This window comes from Strigops habroptila, chromosome 2, assembly GCF_004027225.2.
Source record: "Strigops habroptila isolate Jane chromosome 2, bStrHab1.2.pri, whole genome shotgun sequence".
NCBI classification, from domain to species: domain Eukaryota; kingdom Metazoa; phylum Chordata; class Aves; order Psittaciformes; family Psittacidae; genus Strigops; species Strigops habroptila.
This window is the reverse complement of record NC_044278.2, coordinates 44,344,088-44,364,856: the sequence shown is the minus strand read 5'-3', so window position 1 is coordinate 44,364,856 and position 20,769 is coordinate 44,344,088. Positions and strand designations below refer to the sequence as shown.

The window sequence follows — 20,769 nt, the reverse complement described above, 5'->3', positions numbered from 1 at the left end:
CAGGCCTTACTAAGGATTTCTGGTGAATGACACTTCATCAGGTCGTTGCAGACTAGGGCACAGTTCATTCTGCAGTATATCAGCTGGTTGTGTATTCATTTTGGTTTCTCAGGGGTAACTTGCATATACATTGCTGAAGAAGACAGTTTACTGACATCAGCAAATGGCCTCACATTACTTAATTTGTTTGTTCAAAATATGTTTTGACATTATTACATTTCTCAAGGAAGACGACCATTCAAAGGAATGCAAATGATCACCAAAGTCGATCAAAATGAAGTTGGATGAAGCGCTGCAGGAAAAAACGTACCTCAGAATGGAAAGTTAGGTAATGTGGAATGACGTGGTCACCCAGTGCTCTCATAACCCATTTATACTTACGAAATAACCGACTTAACAGCCTTCCAGTACCTAAAGGGTGCCTACAGGAAATACGGAGAGGGACTTTTTATAAGAGCATGAAGTGACAGGAGAAGGGGAAATGGCTTTAAACTGGAAGAGGGTAGCTTTGGACTGGATATTAGGAAATAATTCTTCACTGTGAGGGTGGTGAGACACTGGAACAGGTTGCCCAGAGAAGCTGTGGCTGCCCCATTCCTGGCAATGTTCAAGGCCAGGTTGACTGGGGCTTTGAGCAATGTGGTCTAGTGGAAGGTGTCCCTGCCCATGGTAGGAGGCTTGGAACTAGATGAACTTTAAGGTCCCTTCCAACCCAAGCCATTCGTGATACTACGATAAATTCTACAGAAAAAAAAAAAAAAAAAATTTCCATAAAATTGTTGGAACTATATTTCAAAAGGATGTCAAACACACAGACTGTCATTTAGGAAATACATTACACGAGCTGTGTTTTAACAAAAGCAGAACTTATTTAAAAAATAAAATCAATAAAAAGATGTAGAGTTATATTTAAAAAACAGATTAATATTTCTTTGAATGATAGTTCTCAACTTGAGCACCTCTGGCCAATGCAACAAATGCATTTTCTTCATTTCTAAATGTATCTGATTTTGGGGGCAAGGGAGGAAAGGGAGGGAAGGGAAAAGCAAACATCTGGCTTCAGTAGGGAATATTTACTGGGGTTTTAGGGGGAGAGGAGGATTAGGAGTTTAAAAAGTACTAAAACCAAAGAAGACTACCTCAGGGAGTCTTCTAATCTGTGTCTCTTGTTCACAGGCAAAACAAATAAAGATCCTAAAGCCCCTTAAATTGATCAGCAGATAAGTTAAACTGTTAAACACTGTAACAATTTAGTGTCAGCTTTGAATCACTGGTTAACGAACAGTGAAGTACAGTAGGACAAACAAGAGCCAAAATCCCACGGTAAAATGATCTTCCTTAATCTTTAGGAATATACCTGAATGTCTCTGTAAGAAAGAAGCAGGTTTATGACAATGTCAGAAGTCAGCACTTCAGTGTTATCCATACGAAGCTTAATCCTGGCCAGCTCCTTAGCCAGTTCATCTCCTTGATACTTCTCTCTAGCTTTTCTAATATCATTCAGCAGTGTTTCTTTATAATAGGCACTACAGAAATAAAAGATAGACACATAGGAAGAAGATATTTCTTATGAAGTATAGTTATATTTCTAATAAAACGCATAATTTCCAACAAGTACCATCTCCTCACAATGGGGTGCACATAAAAATTTTCCACATTTTTCATTAACTCATTGTAAATACTCCACCTTGCTCCACCTCAGACTGTGGGGCTATGTATCAATATGTTTATAATCAGGATTGTGAGATCATTTTATCAACACAGTAAAACTGGGGCATTTCTTTGCCCCATTACTGATGATGACAGATTTGGTACTTTGTATTTGTATCCTAAAGAAGGCAGCTATTGGGAAAATGAAGTGTCACAGAGAGGAAAGCCCAGTGTGATGTTAAGAGGAAGTACATGATATGCACAGCAAGGTGCCAGAGAATAGCAGACCTGCCATGGATGGAGGTGTAAGGGAGGAGGGTGTATGTAAGCTGGGTCATCTATGGGATTCTAAGAGCGGGACAAGGTGAGAAAAGGAGGTTTTTAGGCAAGCCTTTCACTGGAATGGGATGGCAATGGGGAAAGACAAAGAAATCCAAGAGCCCTCAGTGCTATCTCATGCTTCACACACTAGGAAAAAGAAAACCTAAAAGCTCAGTCTCTCACCATGTTTTCCAGAAACACAAACAAAACCAGACTAGCTTCAAAGTACAGGGTGAGCAATCGAGAAAGAGAGACTTCCATCTCCGGCCCCAATCCTCAAAACTACAATAGTCCCTGGTAGAAGTGGCCAAACAGTGTCATGTTTATTAGGTGATATTAAAAGGCTAATGTAAAAAAAAAAAAAAAAAAAAAAAAACACAACAACAAACACTGCAAAAAACCAAACAAACAAAACCAAGCATCACCACCACCACCAAAAACCAAACCATCAAAGTTACATTTGATTGCCCACTGCTGCCACATTATTTGGTGACAGAAAAGGACAGTGTTCGGCTCTGACCTCTATGAAGAGGCTGTGATTTTATCTCCTTTACAATCTTGTGCACTGTAATTTATACCTCACCTTACTCATGGACTGCCTTTGCTTACTGATATTTCAAAAAGTAACCATAAATCAGGACAGCAATACAGAAAGCAGTAAAGTTAGCAGCTTCTTTTAAAAGTATATTAAGTGCAGTGAAAAATACAAAATAAAAAATAAATTAGCAGTAGTAGTAGTAGTAAGATTGAAGAAACTATCAAAGGTTCTGGAGGTGTACGTGTAGTAAAATTACCATGATGTAACATGAACATCCTTGAGAAGGCTGATAAACTTGTCCACCAGTGGGACACATAGTGGCCCCAGGATATTGTCCCAGCTGGGTTGCATATACTCAGAAGCTCTTCGTTGGGCATCACTTTCACAGCAAAAGTAGTCAGCAGAAGGTGTGACGATGTATGGAATAAAGTAATAATTACCACTGGAAGCCTAAAATAAAAACAGGCACAGTTTAGAAAACAAATGAAAGTGGAAATATGCTTGTGTACACATAGAATCTTTACTGTCAGAAAAAACAGCTAGACTGGGGCTGGTGCATTATGAAGCTTTAACGCACTGTTTAACACAAGATTTGCAAGCATTAAGGGAATCTTCCATGGAAGCATTAAAAATATTAGCAAGGGTGATGAACAAGGGTCCAGATCTGTTAAACAACAATACAACAAAACTGTTCTATTTTTTTTGTATGATGTATGGACCCAATATAGTCTGACAGTTACAAGCTAACCTTCTGCTCCCGAATTTTGGGTGCCAGAGATGTACTTGCATCCTCTAGGCTCACTCTGTGCTAGGAAGCATATGATGCAGAGCTCCCCACAAAGAGAGAGAGAAATACAGAAACACAAGCATTGGAAAGACTTTATGGAGATGTTTAATCCAGAGGAGCCTACAAAACACTTGCTGCATGCTACCTGCAAACAGCAAACCAACCAACCAAGAAAATTTTGAGATGTTTTGTAATATATGTAATACATTTAGCACAAAATTCTAGAAGTAAAAAACTAAAGTCCTAAATATGCCACATAAAAAGCATAAGCGTGATCACGGTGCTGAAGGGGAAGCAGGAAATGCCCTTCAGAGCCCCAAACCAGCAAAAGAAGCGTGACCAGCAGGTCAAAGGAGGTGATCCTGCCCCTCTACTTTGCTCTTGTGAGACCTCACTTGGGGTACTGCATACAGTTCTGGTGTCCTCAACATAAAAAGGACATGGAGCTGTTGGAGCGAGTCCAGAGGAGGGCCACAAGGATGATAAGAGGGCTGGAGCACCTCCCGTATGAAGACAGGCTGAGAGAGTTGGGGCTGTTCAGCCTGGAGAAGAGAAGGCTGTGTGGAGACCTCATAGCAGCCTTCCAGTATCTGAAGGGGGTCTACAAGGGTGCTGGGGAGGGACTCTTCCTTAGGGACTGTAGTGGTAGGACAAGGGGTAATGGGTTCAAACTTAAACAGGGGAAGTTTAGATTAGATATAAGGAAGAAGTTCTTTACAGTGAGGGTGGTGAAGCACTGGAATGGGTTGCCCAGGGAGGTTGTGGATGCTCCATCCCTGGCGGTGTTCAAGGCCAGGTTGGACAGAGCCTTGAACCACGTGGTTTAGGGCAAGGTGTCCCTGCCCATGGCAGGGGGGTTGGAACTAGATGATCTTAAGGTCCTTTCCAACCCTTACGATTCTATGATTCTATGATTCTAAGTTCAGAAAGTCTTCGACTCCTGAGCAAGACTGCCAAAACCAAATAACTGTGAAGTTTTCCACAGCTACTAGAAGCACCAGTTTAGAGCTATGATAGTTCTCTGCTGTTTAAAAGAAAAGTAAACTCTGCATTTCAGAGTAACTAGGTAGGAGCACTGAAGCATGGGTCAGTATGATACATCTAACACAATCAACTACCACTAAATACACTTCAAACTCCACCTTGGGGACATCAAGGCGTCAAACATGTACAGCAAAACCATACCTTTCATTTTTTCATATCATCTAAGCTGGCACTAAAGCCGTAGCCATTCAAAGTCACCTTGAACAATGGGAGAATGCTGAGATGATGGAATGAATGGATATGAAGATGGCAAAGTTTTATGTGCATTAATAAACTAGATGAGAAACAAACTGCTTACAGGAAGTTAACAATGGAGGGCATGCAGTTACTAAAAATACAGATGAAAAAACCCTCCGTATCAGTACATCCTGTTGGAGTCTGGAAAGATTTAGATTTTTAAATTATTTCTAATAGATAAAGATCAAGCTGCAGTCCTTCCTCATAAACCCTACAGTACCTTATCTCTGTTGTAACAATGTAATTATCTTTGCAATGTCATCTTTACTTCCTACTAAAAAAGGTGGAAAAATTGCAACTGAAACCATCAGTATTTAACAGCAATTTAGTCTCCGGTTTATTCAAATAAACACTCAGTTCAGTACGAAACAAAAGCTGTTTGTGTATAAACTCTGTTCTTAAACCTGTAATAGTGAATTAGCTCTTCCTGCAATGGAAAAAAATCCAATTTGAAAGTATGATGTATTTTGTGACATAAAGGGAGCTGCAGTTATCTACTGAAAAGACAAAGCAATTTTTCAGAAAAAAATTAAATGACACATGTGAAACACTGCATTAATCTTATTCAGCCAACATGCCATCTATTTGACTTAGATTTCTTGTCTCTTTTTGGATAGGAAAATCTATACAATTAAAAACATTTTTACCCATGACAGACACAATTTTCTGTGCAGAAGTCAAGCACTCTGCACATATTTGAGCACGTCACCTTGCCTGAAAAGCAACCAGCTCCAATTTTCTAACTTCTTCTGTCCAAAACTTACATGTAATAAATTATAAAGCTCCTTCACATAGAGTGTGTGGCCTTTCTAAGAGTGTCTTATCTTCATTACATAAAAAAATAATTCTGTCCATCTACTTTTCTTACACTATTAAAGATTAGAGATGGCTTTAAAGGTTAGAGTAGGAAGATATCATCCTGGCTTCATATGATTATCTACTTAGGATGCTGGTCTCTGACACCAAAAGCTAATCATTGTGAAAATTACTGTGCTGTCATACACCACCTACTGCTTTTTAAGATAATAAATAAATGGCACAGGTGTGTATGAAGTAACATATACAGAAATTCAAGCTGCAAGTATATAATACCTATAAATTATGAGTTATTTAATTATAGAATTAAGTAATAGAATTATAACTTCATAGCTTATAAAGACTGTATGCTGAGTTGGTTTATTTCAGGATTAGCAGTTAAGCTCTTTTTGTCTTATTTTGAGAAATGCTTAAGTTAAAAATTACAATAATTTAAGCAGACTGAAAAAAAAAAAAGCTGTCAGTAGCTCAACTACCAGCAAATAATGTATGCCCAGTATGCTAGTAATGAAAATTATGCATTCAACAACACTTTGAAATCTACCACAAAAAGAGTCAAAAGTTTAGGAACATAGGAAAAACAGGAAATAACTGAAAGTAAGTTGAGAGAGGGACCTGTTCTTTGGGGAAAAATAGTTCAAGGCATTAATCACAGAGCCACGCCTTTGCTGAAGGGCTGACTTAGGCCCACATAGGCCATTTTTAGGCTCTAGGCAAGGCAGGCCAAGTGTAGAGTGCATTTTGTCTTAAAATGCTCCTCTAAACATTTTGTTAATGCTGTTAAAAGTATACTTTTGACCTTAATAACGTAATCAGTTTTTAAATTGTACTGCTAGCTATTCCAGTACAACTGTCACTTTGTGACAGACACTACACTAGAATTAAAGTTTGGGGGTTCTTTTTTTTCCTCCACATAAATAATGTTGAGTAAAATCTCGGCATTTTTAGAGAGGCAGTTATGCCTGCATGGCTAATAACACAATTATTTTACTTGAGCTATGCAGTTCATTTTGCTACTTACTCAAGCATCAAGAGCACTAGGAATGCTTAGCCCACCTTACCAAACAGTTACAAGGAAAACATAGGATAACAGAAAAATAACTGCATTCACTCAAAGAAGTCACAAACTTTTGAGGGTTTAGGGAGTTTAATCCACTGTTGCCTCAAGAATTAAGGTTTTCGCAGTAGTTTTCTGTGACATCACAGCCCTATCCATCATGCAATACAGTTGACCAAGACTTTTAAAAAATACTTCCTCTTCTAAAGTTGAATATATGCAGTATTTTTATGTAAAGACTGTGAAGAGAGATTATCACAAACCAAACATTCTGAATGCTTGGGATCTAGCTTGCAAGGAAAGAGTACTCCAAGATTACAATCACTTTGTAGAAAAGATCCTGCCAAGCACTGTTCTTAAGGAATGCTTAAGATATAAATCCTATACATTTTTAAATGCCTAGAAACACAGTTATAAGATGGCATATCTGTTCAACAGGAAGCAGATTTAAAGTGATACATACTTTGTCTATCAGATTACCACTGTGGTATTCAGGAGGTACTTGAACCCGGAGAAAAGCTTTGTGGTTGGCAACCTACTCCAAATCAAAATAAAACAACAAAAAGGAAAACACCACCACAAAACAGCATAAGAATCAAAAAGACAGACATGACACATGAATAGAGAAATTATTAAAGAAAGAAACAACATATAATTAATATTGATATTTATAGCAAGTCCATATTCACAAGGCCAAGAAAGCAGAGCAATACTCTTGCTACCCAGAACGTAAAATTTCTTTATCTGCATGATTTGTCTATTCATCTCCTTGTGTCATCATTAAGATGCTTTCAACTTTCACTTTTATGAACCTATCAGAGTGATTACATGATTAGTTAACACTAATCCAACCACTGTGAATACACATCCCTTGAGATAGTAACATTTCCATAAAAACTAACTAATATTTACTGGCTTATCCATTGCCTTTGTACTATTCTCCTCCCAAAAGAGAAAATGGTTGTCTGTATTTAAGATGTTCCTACTCATCTTTCATTCTCTGCTCTTTTGCAAACTCTTTTAATACTTTTTAATGTACTTGTGCTGTGTCAGGCTTCTTTAGAAATATATCATTAAATAACCATATCATACAAATGTTTATATTTTGTAAAAATAATCAGAAAATGAAAAATAGAAAACTAATTTGCAATAATACTTCTTCAGATTATTAAATTCATATAATGTAATCATACTTTTAGAGTCTTGGATCTGACTTGTACCCATTAGGGCTACTAATCTAGAGAATATGAGTCCAAGTGAAAAAATCTTTCATAAGATTTTTTTTTTTTTACTTAAATGTTTATTGCCTTGAAATAGTAGATATAGTCTAATTTATACAGCTAGGGAAACTCTGAAAAGACTTTCTGCCAATTACCATAAAAAGTGATTTTTAAATATAAAATTTCCTTGTGGCAAGGATAAATTGCAATCCCGTTCCCTTTAGATCAAGGAGAATTTTTGCTAATAACTACTCCATGGCCTAGACATTATTCTTTGCTTGCTATAGGAGCTGCTACATGATCTAACAAAAAAAACCCAAACCATTTAAATCTCTGAAAATACTTCATCAGGCCCAGTGGCCTAAGTATTTTATAATAAACCATTTGCTTTAATAGCCAGCTTACTTTCCTTTAAATACCTTCCCCGAAAGCAATTAACAAGGTTATTCAAATTTCTTCAGGCATACCATCAACTAAAGAAAAATTAACTATCAAGTCTTTCTCAAGGATAGCAGCAAAATGTTGCATCAAAATGGAACAACTTTCCCATGTGTTATGTCTATTACATTGGTTTTTGGGGAAGATTATTTTTTAAGTGCTTTTTGCTTTCAAAAATCCTTAAAATTTCATTTCTTCAGTAAACCAATGTTTATCTGATATCTATAGAAACTCCAAAGCACAAGCCAGTTTTTTCCTTAGGTAGTTTTATTTTCCTGTACTCTACAGTCCAGTAGCATTCACAGTTCTCTCAAACCTTGATTTTTCCATAACGACACAGGAAACAAACCGTTCTGCAAGACTGCATATTTGCAATTTATTTTATCAATTCTAATTTTGACAGAAACTAGGAAGCTGTGCATACACCCTCAACACAATTAGCAGAAAACAGTCCTCAAAGCTCAGAGGAGCTCTGCAAAAGGAAACCTAACTGATGGGACACAGAATCTTGACCTTGAATTTCATGCCAGGGCAATTCTTTCTTGGGAACTGAACTCCCATAGCCAATAATTCTTTCCTTTTGTATCCAAGTATGCAATAAATTATCAATGCAGAAATTTAGATGTTTGTTTGGGGGAGTCAAGTAGAACTGAATCAAATTCCCCATCTTATATTATCCCTGAAAACTTCATTCCTGGATGGTGGAGGAAAGGAAGGAAGTTCTCTTCCTCTTACGCTCTTTTTTCTGGCAGTAAGCTATTAAATCTCCCAGACTCTCACCACTGCAGCATGCTTCTGTAAAATTTTCACTGTTAGACCAGCTGTACTCAGGCCAAATCTCAAATGAATTGCTGACCTTTTTTCTGCGCATTGTTTTCAGCTTTATGTCCAGGTTCCTCACTTGCCTCCTCCTTGATGATAAATTAGAACATAATATTTTCTTTACAAGGAAAGCATCCATTTTCTTCAAGGCTTACTTGTAATACACAAAAGAAAATCACCCCAGACAACACACTAGACATTCATCTGCAGCTTTAACATGGCTCCACATCTGTTCCATGCTATGATTTTGTTTGCGCCTTTGTACATGACTTGAGATTTTCAGGACAAATAGTAAAGATGAGAGCAAGGAAATCTCACAGGAAGCTCCAAGCTCAAGCAGCCAGCACAGAAACTTTCACTTGTGCTGCTGGAAAAATGGCATGCTGTTCCTGGTAGAATCTCAGTTGTTCCCCCTTCCCTTATACACAGAGCAAATGTGTGGACACAGAGGTTATAAGACGTGGAGAGGACTTCCCTTCATAAAACCAGCAATGGTATTCCTGTGGCTACTTCTGGGTTGGAGGAAGGCTTAGCAGCAGATTAAGTATCTATCCTCTTTCCAACATGTCTCCAGACCCTAATGAAGAGTGCATTTAAACTCTTTCTGCTATTCCACTGCTATGGCAGAGGCATACCCACACTTTCTAATCAAGAAAAGTGAAAGAAAAACACAACCCCCTAGTACAGGGGTATGAACTCTTGTATCTAATATTCAGCATTTAAACTGAAGTGGTGATGTAACTACATACCTCATTGGACACAGTAAATTCACACCAATTCTGCACCTACTTAACTAGGGCAGCAATTATCCTTAGCAATTAACTTCAAACAAGACATTGCCCATACAGTTGTAAAATATTTAACCAAGCAATGAAGCAATAGCACCATACTGGGGCAGAAGCAAACTGCAAGCCCCTCCTGACAATTCATTGGATCTGAAAGGAGTGGAAAGCGATTGTCTGTTTGAAGTCAACTCTATCTTAGAAAAACATAAAGTTTTAACCTATTAATTATTTGGCTTCCTAATTAGTTTGATGTAATTTCTGATTAAAAAAGGGATGAAAGAATGCAATATGGAAGCACATTTAACTAATAAAAGAGAATATGAACAACCTCAAATAACACAAAAGGGTCAAGAATCCATAGTTGGTATTTAAAATCTTTTTTATTTTTCCTCACTCTATTTCACTCAAAATTGTTTTCTTAATTTAAACACTTGAAGAAAGTGGGTTAGGCAATCCCTCATTTTTAAAGGATGGATCAGGATCCTAGTTTCAAGGTGTCTCCCTGACCCCTCTGCTAGCCACATGATGTTTACAGGTCTAATACCAGGCCCTGCTGCAGAAACCATGTTACCAGATCCATCTTTTCTTCTCCTCCATGTGAAGGTAAATACCTCCCTCCATGGGAGAAAGAATCTGCCAAAAGAAAAGATTGCAAGCTGCCAATCTAGGTTCAGTAGGCTGAATTTGCCACCACTAATCTGTTCACTAGGATGAAGTTGCCACCTTGCTCTTTCCCTTTACTCCATTTCTGGAAATATCACCAAATGGCTCGGTCATAATTCTCTCTTTTGCTCAGAAGGGCAAAGCACATGCTTGCTACATTTCGATCATCCACCAGTTGATGGATAGTAGGATTCACAAGCAAAATTGCCTCATTCCGAGGACCCCCTTCAAAGAGCTATAAAACCAGTAAATGCAGTTCACACCCCACAGGTGAAACTAATTCAAAGATCACTAAGACAGACAGGGAAATTACCTGGACTTACTTATGAGCTCAACCTGATCTTTCTTTAGCCTACAAGCAGTGCTGAGGCCAAATATAAACAACAGCTCGAAATAAACTGCTGCGAGTAATGCATTATTTCTTCTAGTTCTCTTTTAAGTTACTAGCAGACTCTAAGAATATGTTATTATTTTAGTCCTGCTCAATATTGTTCAGAAGAAAATAAAAGTATATGGTGAATGGGAGGAAACAAAAAAGAATAAATGTTTAAAATTTTTGTAAATTCAGTAGTCTTCAACATAACACGGTAGAGTATTAATGAAAATAACTACTGACATGATGTAAAGTATGACAATATGTATAACTGTCTAAGATATTGTGGCATATTGCATTAAGTCTAAAATAACCACTAAATTTTGTCTTGACTCAGGCTTACTTCATTGTTTGGTTTTACTTCCTTTAAGGGTAAGCATATTTTTACTTTGGGAAATAATCTTTTGCATTCCTAAGTAAAATCTGTGAATTTATGAAGAAGAGGATGGATATACAGTAGCCAAAGCTGTTTGGAGAGAGATATATATACACACACATATATATATCTCGAAGATATTAAGGCATCACATACATATGCATTTACACAAGTGGGTGAAAGTGGTGGAGGGAGAAAGAGACTTTGAATTTCTGAGTTTACATTTTGATCTATCAACCTAGAGATACATATATACTGCCACGTTTCTAGAATTTTCAAAGGAACTTTCAAAGAAAAGTAATTTTAAAATCTAGCTTTACTTTGGGAAGGAATTAAAGAAGATTTCCACTAGTTTGAATTGTGTATAGATGAAACAGACTTTATTCAATCATATAGCACATAAACATGTTTGGCAGCTTTGCTGTTAGAGTTGCTTCAAACTTAGTAGCCTCATTTTGTGTTTTGAAATGAATGTGGATTTAATACTTACTGTGTTTTTCTGAGATACCATATCCTGGGGGGGGGAGGGAAAAAAAAGAAAAAAAAAAAAGGGAGAGAGAAAATAAAAATGTTTATTCATTTTTACTGGGAATTATTCTTTCCAATAAAAATAATTAGTATACATATATATACACACACACAGACGTGTTCTTCACATCAAAATTCAGATTTCCTGCCATAGAAAATTACAGGTAAAGGGACAGAACAACATTGAATCATAGAATAGTTAGGGTTGGATCAAGAAAAGTCTTTAATTAATTGTCTCTGACAACCTAGGATGATTCTGCTTGAGCAACTTCACATGTGACAGCCTGAAATCCACTTGGACAACCGTTGCACAGAAATGATTGTGCCCATCCACCCTTTTCCACAACAACAGGCAGAATATCAGGAGCCATCTAAGAAGTTCAGTTTTGCAAATATGACCTTCTTGAAATCCAGATTACATATTCTTTTACATGCTCAGAACTAGGTTGTTTTGTAAAGAATGTTGGTGAAACTGTAAAGACAACTCGGGAGAATTTCAGGATGGGTCCTAGGAGGTAAGTGATACAAAATCATGTGATATAAAATCAGGCTGTCCGAACTTCACAGATCTTCCCAGTAGAAGTAATAACAGTCTTCAATACTGCCTTTACAGCACTTAGGGTAGCCACTCTTAAGAGGCATGCACAGCAACCTAGATTGAAGTAAAGTAATAAATTTCTGAAAGGAAGGAAGAAAACCTGACCAAATTAGTCATAAACCTGAGAATAAAGAAACACCAGCAGATGGTCAAAAATATGTATTAAGGTACCAAAACCTAATAAGAATTACTGATTATCTTAAACTCCTTAAGCCAAATAAAATACTTCAGAACAAAAAGCGATGGAAGGCTTAGAGATATGAAATATCACATATCTGAAAATTAAAATGTCTTCCTAGCTAAGCAAGTGTCTTCAGTAGATATTTACCTACTGCAAATAAAGATCTTTCTTAGCAGGGAGAAATTAAGTCTTCTGAGAGCTATCCATCACCTACACCATGAGATGTCTCATGAACTGAAAGGCCCAAGAACAACCCTTGTCTGCCTTCTGAAGTATTCCTAAGAAAGCTGAATTAGCATATTTGAGTGGTATCCAACCAGGGCTCACTGCAGAAGAGGTATCAAGGACATCAAGGTAGGACTGAGCTGTGTTCCAGTGCCCTGCTTAAACTACTCTAGCACTTGATTCAGAGAATCCCTTCAACTTGGTTTCAGCAACTTAAACCAAACCTTCTATTCCCATGGTAAGATAAGCTAGGGGCCCATGCAGGCTGAGGAGGTTATGCAAACAACTGGTAGATGAGGAAGAGGCACTGACAGAGTTTCTAGCAGAAGAGGGATGAAGGCAGATGATAGTTTTTCTGGCATAAAGTGAGCCTGTCACACTACAGTGTTCCCGGGTCCCCAGATCTGTCATGGACTTTATGTCCTCAGACAAAAAAAGCCCCAGAACTGACAGTGCAAAGAATCTCAAGTTCTGGCAATGATCAATGTGAAGACACAACCCATGGATGGATGTAACCTGGAGGATGTTCAGCACTCCAGTTATGGAGCAGGTGCTTGCATATGTGCTTGGCACAAAGTGCAGAAATCAAAGCCATCCACAGAGGTCCTCATAAGGCAGAGACAAATAGATGACTAGCCTGTACTTCCCAAACTTTGACACAACCTTGAGAGAACCGAGGTGGCTGGAACATCTGAGCGACGGCATAGAAGAAAGGTAAAAATTGCTAATGAAAAATAAAAATAAAAGATCTCTTTGCAGTCAGGTGTATTACCAATGCAGGATGAAAAGTTGTATGCCTGCCTACCCAGGTGAGCTAGAGGAATGGAGGGCATGCAAGTATGCCTTAGCACATATCCGTATGGATAACCTCTGAGCAGAGTGTGAGAGGCTCCAACTCTGAGTTCTTGTGACTCCAGGTCACATGGAGTGTGTATGTGGACTACCACCTGAAGAAAGGAAGTATGTGATAATAAGAGCAGAAAGAAGAGCTGTGACAGATCAGAGCTTTTCTGGGAAAAGTAAAGGAGGCTCATACAAAATTAAGTTTTAACTTAATATTCTTATAGGATCAAGAGAGGTTGGAGAATTCCAAAAAGAGTATTTGGACATTGCTGGTGTGAAAAATATAAAGTAGTAAGGATAATAACTCAAAATAAGGAAAAAGATACAATGCATGAACAACATTACTCTCAGTGATGGCAGCAAGAAAATGGATGATATTAAAAGCAGCAGTAGGTGATGATACAGAGGATTAAAGCCTAAATGTGATCTAAAGCAAAGACAACCTGCACTGAGAAAGATAGAAACATCCACAATATATGACTTGCATCCACAACAGCAATTTTAGGACTTAAGTGTATAGCATGTATTATCCTACTATAAAAATGAATAATAAGCCTATAAAAAGATCTGTTGAGGATCTCTTTTTCGATCTTCAAGCAGCACAAAAAAGGAGATTCCTGTAATCTTCGCTACTCAGCACCTAGGAGATGCAAACTTCATCTGACAGAAGTGCTTCAGTAGTAGGAGTATCTTGCAATACAGCTCCTGTTCAAGCGTTGTTATTATATAGGCCATAACATTTTTTTTTTCACATTTCCTCTAATTATAAGAGGGAAAGGAAGGAAAAAAACCCTGAGCTGCATTCTCACTTCCATGTCTAACCATCTGAAGCAAAATCAGTTCCATATTACAGATCTTTTCTTATAAACAAGTTTTTATACAATTCTAAATATTATTAATTTTGCTAGCAGCTGTTTTTCTTAGCACGATTTTGTTATCATGCTATCAAGAAATCACATTCAATTAACATTTCAGAAAAACCACATACATTTGCAAGATCAGTTATTTAAACATATTTCTGAAATGAAGCAGATTTTGAAGCGAGAACCTTACTTTGAGAGACTGAGCAGTGTCGGCATCAGTGTCATGGTAGAGTATAACATTATTAGCCATGTCAAAGCTTTCACGCACACCAAGGTGGTAGAACAGTGATGGTTGTTTGGAAATATCACTCATGTCCACAACTGCAACATCTGAAAAGAGAGAGGGAGGGAGAAAAAAGAGAGGGGAAAAAGAAAAATCTTAAACCCAGTTTTGTTCTTACACTTTATTTAAAATAAATCCCAAAATCACAAATACATTTGGACAGACAAAATCAATATACTCAAATAAGAACCATCTTCTCATGGTACAAGTAAATTTTACCATTCATATAACAGATAAGAACCTACTCAGGAAATTATCATAGTGTTAGGGTAACTGTGAGGCAGAGTTTATGAATTCTGCTTGAGGGTTTGAAATCATTGCATCAGGAATACCTTGGGTGAAGAAGCAATTCTGCGTTTGCTCTCTGAACCAGGCCTGACAGCCTGAATGCCCAGTAGGATGGAAGACTCCAAACCTTCAGGTGGAACCTCTAAGATCAATAATGTAGCAGAAAATTAGGGAAAAATGCAAGACCAAGTTTATCTTAAGAGGCTGATGTTCGAAGAACAGGAAATTTCTAAACAGTAGAAAAAGAAAGGACTGTGAAGGTTGACCCCTAAAAGCTAGAGACAAGATGTTCAAGATGAGGGGTGCAGGAATAAGGGTGTTCAGCCATGAGTAGCAAGAACAAGACTTCCATTTCTTTTGGGTAGCATTCCAGTCAAAAATGGAAGTAAAAAAAATTGTCAGTGGAAGATAACTTACAGAGCTAAAGAGAAATACCCCATATTATGCAGAACAGCTAAGATACAGGCAAAAGATTTGAGTTCACCATCTGGTTCTCATATAAGTCTAAAGCCAGTACAGAGAGAAGAGGTAACTGAAAAAAAGGACACTTAACACCGATTTTTCTCCTTGATCCTTGTATCCTCTACACTACCTAAGAAAATTTTGATTTAAATCTTTTTAAAGGTCTGTATCATAGAATCACAGAATTGTTTGTGTTGGAAGGGACCTTGAAGGTCCAGTTCCAATCCCCCTGCCACGGGCAGGGACACCTTCCTCTAGACCAGGTTGCTCAAAGCCCCATCCAATCTGGCCTTGAACACTTCCAGGGATGGGGTAGCTTCCCTGGGCAACCTGTTCCAGTGCCTCATCACCCTTATAGTGAAGAATTTCTTCCTATTTATATGTATCTGTATGTCTGCTTTCACTGCTATGGGAGAGATGGATCAACTTAAATCTGAAGTATTAAGACTAGAGCCTTGGCATTGAAACCACAGGAGTGTCTGAGGTTCAAAACAAATTTCAGAGACTCAGTGCAGCTGGGCAGTATATCCTAGATCTCTGAAGGGGTAACTGTACCTACAGTTTGTGTACCTACAGGGAATGACAGAGAAGGGTGAGCTACTAGTGAACAAGAAATCTAAAAGCAGGTCTGATGTATAAGATCCAAACACAGCAGCCAGTTTACCTGGGCTTCACCAAGAAGCTATTCACAAGAATAAATAGCCCATGCTTAGTATGCAAGTTCTTGGAAAAGCCTGCAATGAATATACACTTCTGTACAATACCATCAGGCTATGCTAACATACCACACTGAGGTCAGCCAGTCCCTCTGGTTACTAACAGACTCCCTGTTAAAGCACAAGGAACATTTTGAGCCCAAAGACAATGATATGCCTGAAGACAAAACATCACCGTTCAAGACACAGAAAACCCCCGATCACCCTAAAACCCAACAAAACAAGCAAGCAACACAAAAATCCAAACACCCCTCCTTTCCACCCAAATACACAAAACCTCAACACAAAACCATGGCAACATGAGAAAAGCCCCTTACTCCTGTGGAACCTCAAATCCTGCACCATCTACACATGATCTTTCCAGTTTCTGTTTAGCCAGCTCTCTACAGCATGGACAAAATTTTTAGTATACTGCACAATGTAGGATCACACAAACTGAGCAGACTTGAAGCAGTAAACCCCAGCTCCATAAACACATCCAGATCTAGATTACCTGAACATTTTTTTAAAACATAAATTATCTATAAAACAAAAGTTAAGAGAAACTAACAAGCAGACCTAGAACCAAATACCATCTAGGAAAAAAAATGAAGTCTAAGAGCTTGGAGTGTTTTCAGCACTTGTATAAATTGTTCTTATGCAACCAGAGTGCTGTGAAATCAAAATCACCATCCTGGTAAGAGAATTTAGACAACATTTTCATGTAGCACACACATATTGCATTTTACAATACAGTGTGAGCAATGATCCGTAAGAGAGTTTATTGAAACAAGGCTATGCACAGTTCATTGCCACATGTAGTAGTCTGCAACTGAAATTTGTCTTTATTGACTGCTGCTAGGTAACAACATAAGTAGTATCAGAAACACATTAAATGGATATAACAACAGAAGTAACATATGCATTAAAAAGGGTATTCATCGCTTAAATATTTATTCACACTGGTAGAAGATTATTGAGAATGAGTTTTTCTTCTTTATTCACACCTCATGAACACAGGTGTGAATAAGGTGAAATTAAATAAAAATAAAATAATTTGTAAACTAGCGGAGATGAAGATGGTATCACAAAAATCTGCATGCAAATGAAAACAAACCCCAGGAAGATAATTGGCAGATTCAGTCTGATCATGGGAATCAAGGGATGACACAGAAGCAAACAACAGTGGACAGAAGCAGGGCATCAGAAGTTCTAGTGGCTGTGGACTAGAGCAGTGATGAGAAGCTGCATTCCCAGGATGCTCTCCAAGCTCCCCTCCAGCAGGAAGAGCAGCAGGCTTGGAGCAGGGTGGAAAGAGATCTACTTACAAATCAGCTTTAATAATGTGCTAGTGAGATGTAACTTGAGTTCAATGGGCCCAGGAAATGAATGCAAATTTGGTTAGAGAACAGATAACCCATAATAAATGCTTGTTAATGAAGCAAATGCCTGAGACTTAGCCAGTGCATGAGGTGCTGAGAGTATGGTGTTTTCAGCGTCACTGACCATTGAGCCGAAGCACACTCACCAATACTACAGTTTTCAAGGTTCCATCTTTCTTCTTGGTATAGGCATTTTGTGAATCACTTAACAATGCTAGTATGTGACACCACAAACATTGTTTCAGTTGTCCTGTATTTTTCTTATGATTTATGCTAAAATCTTTCATCTACAGTTCCTTAAACACAGACATGGGGCCCTGTACTTCAACCACATATTTAGTATGGCTGACAAGAGAGAGACAAGAATTCCTTAAACTTCTCGAGATACATTAAAAAAAAAAAAAAAGTGCTACAACACTAGTATCTGCTTTGCAAAGCTTGATTTATGAATAGAAACATAAGTCAATCACACTTCATCCCATCCCACCTCAACTCCCATCCTCCACACCAGGAGACCCTGTTCAGCCAAACACAATCTTTTAATGAATGAGGAATTTATGCAACAGTGAAACATTTCACATAGGTCTAAAAGACCAATGGATATGGTTTCCTATGTTCAGAAGGAAACAGAGCAGGGGAAGGTACAGCACCTCAGTAAAGACAGAAGGCTTCTAAGTGAAGTACAAAGATCTTTACTGTGCATCCACAGGAGGGTGTGGAGGGGTAGGGATATGCTTAATGTTGTACATGAGAGATTTTGGATGATTCTGGAACAGGACATTTGAACTCACTACTTTGTTTCTGCAGCAGCAACTCACATTCAAACGAACATATCCATAAAAACTTGGTCTTCCTCATTTCTTGTTAAGCATGTAGTTGCATGAAACTATTTTCATCCTGAAAATAGTTGTCTTTTGTCATGAACCCCCAAATTGAACTCACTTTATTAAGTATCTGCAGTTCGTCTAAGCTTTTGTTGCCATTGTAAAACAATTACACTATGTGTATTTTTTTTTAATGCATTAAGGTAATTCATCAGTATTATTAGTACAATCTTGATTAGGTCTCTGCATTGTTTCAGCAGATCACACATAAATAATTTCTTATACTACAGTTTACATATTTTAACACTAGCATGCCCTGAGAGACCAGGCAGGGGCAGAGATAAATAACTATGACAACTGAAATGAAGATTAGAGATCATTACTTATGGTAAAACAGGAGACAATCAAACTAATAAATAATTCAACAGGAAAAACATCATTACACAGGTTAAAACCAGAGGATTTATTTGGAATGCACATTAAAGCATCATATAATTTAATCATCTAAGCAACTCACAAGTCTCCGTGCGACTGTTGTATGATTTATGGCACTGCTAGCAAAAACAAAAGGAAAATTTTGGCACCAGATTTTGGGATTTGTAAGTTAAAAGTAGTAAACAAGAGAAAATGAAGAAGTAGCCTAATATAAGCTGAAAGTTAAATGAAATCTAGGAAGCCTAATGGAGAAAAAAAAATTTGAAAAACTCTGTACCGCTTCCAACTTCCAATCTAAGACTCGCCTCCCTAAAGCCTTATCTGTGTAGAAATCAAGAACCTTAGTCCACTATTTTGGATTAATTATTTTTCAGCATTTAGAACCTATCTATACATAATATATTCAAACCAAACAAACCTGCAAGACAACACCTTAACATGATAGAAAATAGAAAACTTTGTTGGAGGAAAATGCAGAACTCTGTCACTTGTTATTCACTAGCATCTTCCCAGGTTAGGAACCTTCAGATTGCTATTGCTTCAGATTATTGGCTAATTGCATCAGTGTCCTTCATAGTTAGTAAATAAATAAATGCGTTATCCTCGAAATCCACTGGAGAAAACTGTCGAAGTTATTCTTCAGAATAACAACAATGCTCCTAAATAAAAAAAAAAAAATAAAAAATCATCATAACTATCTCCAAGAATCTATAACTTCAGGATGCATATTCTTTTTTTTTTTTTTTTTTTTTATTTCTGTATGACTGCACGGTCCCTTAGAGGAAAGTTTTTAGAGGGAAACAATTATGGTAAAATCTGAAGTGTATCTGAAAACTAGAAACCTCTTGCAGCTTTCACTTCAGCTAAAATTAAGGGCACAACACCCTCAACTTCAATATGCCTTGTACTCCCCCTAAGCAAGGGACTAGCTCAAAGCAATAAAGCATAGGAGTAACTACCCACAGAACTGTTAAGGTAGTTTTTCAGCATAGTTTGTTATACCAGCAAACTGTCAATGCCTTCCATTAGATGCTAAACACAAGACAAATTTAGTGTAAAGCCACTGCCGACATTTGTGATGCTATTATGGCTCTCACAACACTTTGAGTTTTATTAAAATCTCAGTGCTCTAAAATCATGCTATTCTCTAAGAATTTGCTTGCTGGGGAAAAAAAAAAAAAGAATTATAAGTGTCTCATGACACATAAACATGCAACTTTTTCTAAATTTAGGAATTTCTGGTTGAAACCAAGAAGATTTCAATTCAGCCTCTTTGGGTTTGCATTATTATGGCATGAACTGTACTAACTCTACTGGTTTGTTATAGGGCCAGAATTGCTCACAAAAATAAAACCCAACTAGGCAGTAATGATTTATCCTGCACTATAGAATTGTGTATCTTACAACAGCATTAAATAGCATTTTAAAAACTTTTCATATATTGCAGACTAACCTTTACTTCTTGTAGATTAAAACCAAGTGCTGGACTTCTGTATAAATACTAAAAATTAACTGTAATAGTTTAGAAACTGTTTACAAAGCACCTTTAAGAAGGAAGGTTCTTATAAACTGCGATCAATTTTTGCAAAGGAATTCAGCTGTGGCTGGAATCTGACTACAAGTTTCAGCCTAGTTCTTGCTTCAGAAAAGGAAACACAAGTATGGACACTGGAGGTCTGAAAATATTTGATACAGTGAGGGCACTTCCTTTGGAAAGAGTTTTTAGTTCACAGGCAAGCCAAAGGAACTGAGAACTCAAAGGACAGGAAATCTAAGAATTAAATTAGGAGTAAACACTCCTATTAATTTGGGAAAAAAGATTTTTTTTCTGTTCACATATAGTAAGAGCTGAAGAAAAAGCAGTGAGATCTCATGGTTTTATTAATGACACTAATCACAAATTGGAAAAAGAAGACAACTTTAATATTGGGCAAATAATTTTTAATTCACTATTTTAAAATTATTTTTATTTTGGGAAGATAACAGACAAAATTAGTCTCTGGTGTGTGCCATCCACACCCACTCTGATTATAAA

At 37.4% G+C, this 20,769-nt stretch overlaps 1 protein-coding gene across 1 annotated transcript in view; it reads right to left on the bottom strand.

The window, feature by feature from the left end:
• Positions 1 to 20,769, bottom strand: part of MAP3K15 (mitogen-activated protein kinase kinase kinase 15) — an 85,988-nt gene that overhangs the window by 44,281 nt on the left and 20,938 nt on the right. The window contains exons 2-5 of the mRNA XM_030475762.1: positions 14,556 to 14,695; positions 11,618 to 11,641; positions 2,766 to 2,959; positions 1,358 to 1,526 (exon numbers count right to left, since the gene is read on the bottom strand). Coding sequence (XP_030331622.1) covers positions 1,358 to 1,526; positions 2,766 to 2,959; positions 11,618 to 11,641; positions 14,556 to 14,695 — 527 coding nt within the window. The remainder of the gene's footprint in view (positions 1 to 1,357; positions 1,527 to 2,765; positions 2,960 to 11,617; positions 11,642 to 14,555; positions 14,696 to 20,769) is intronic.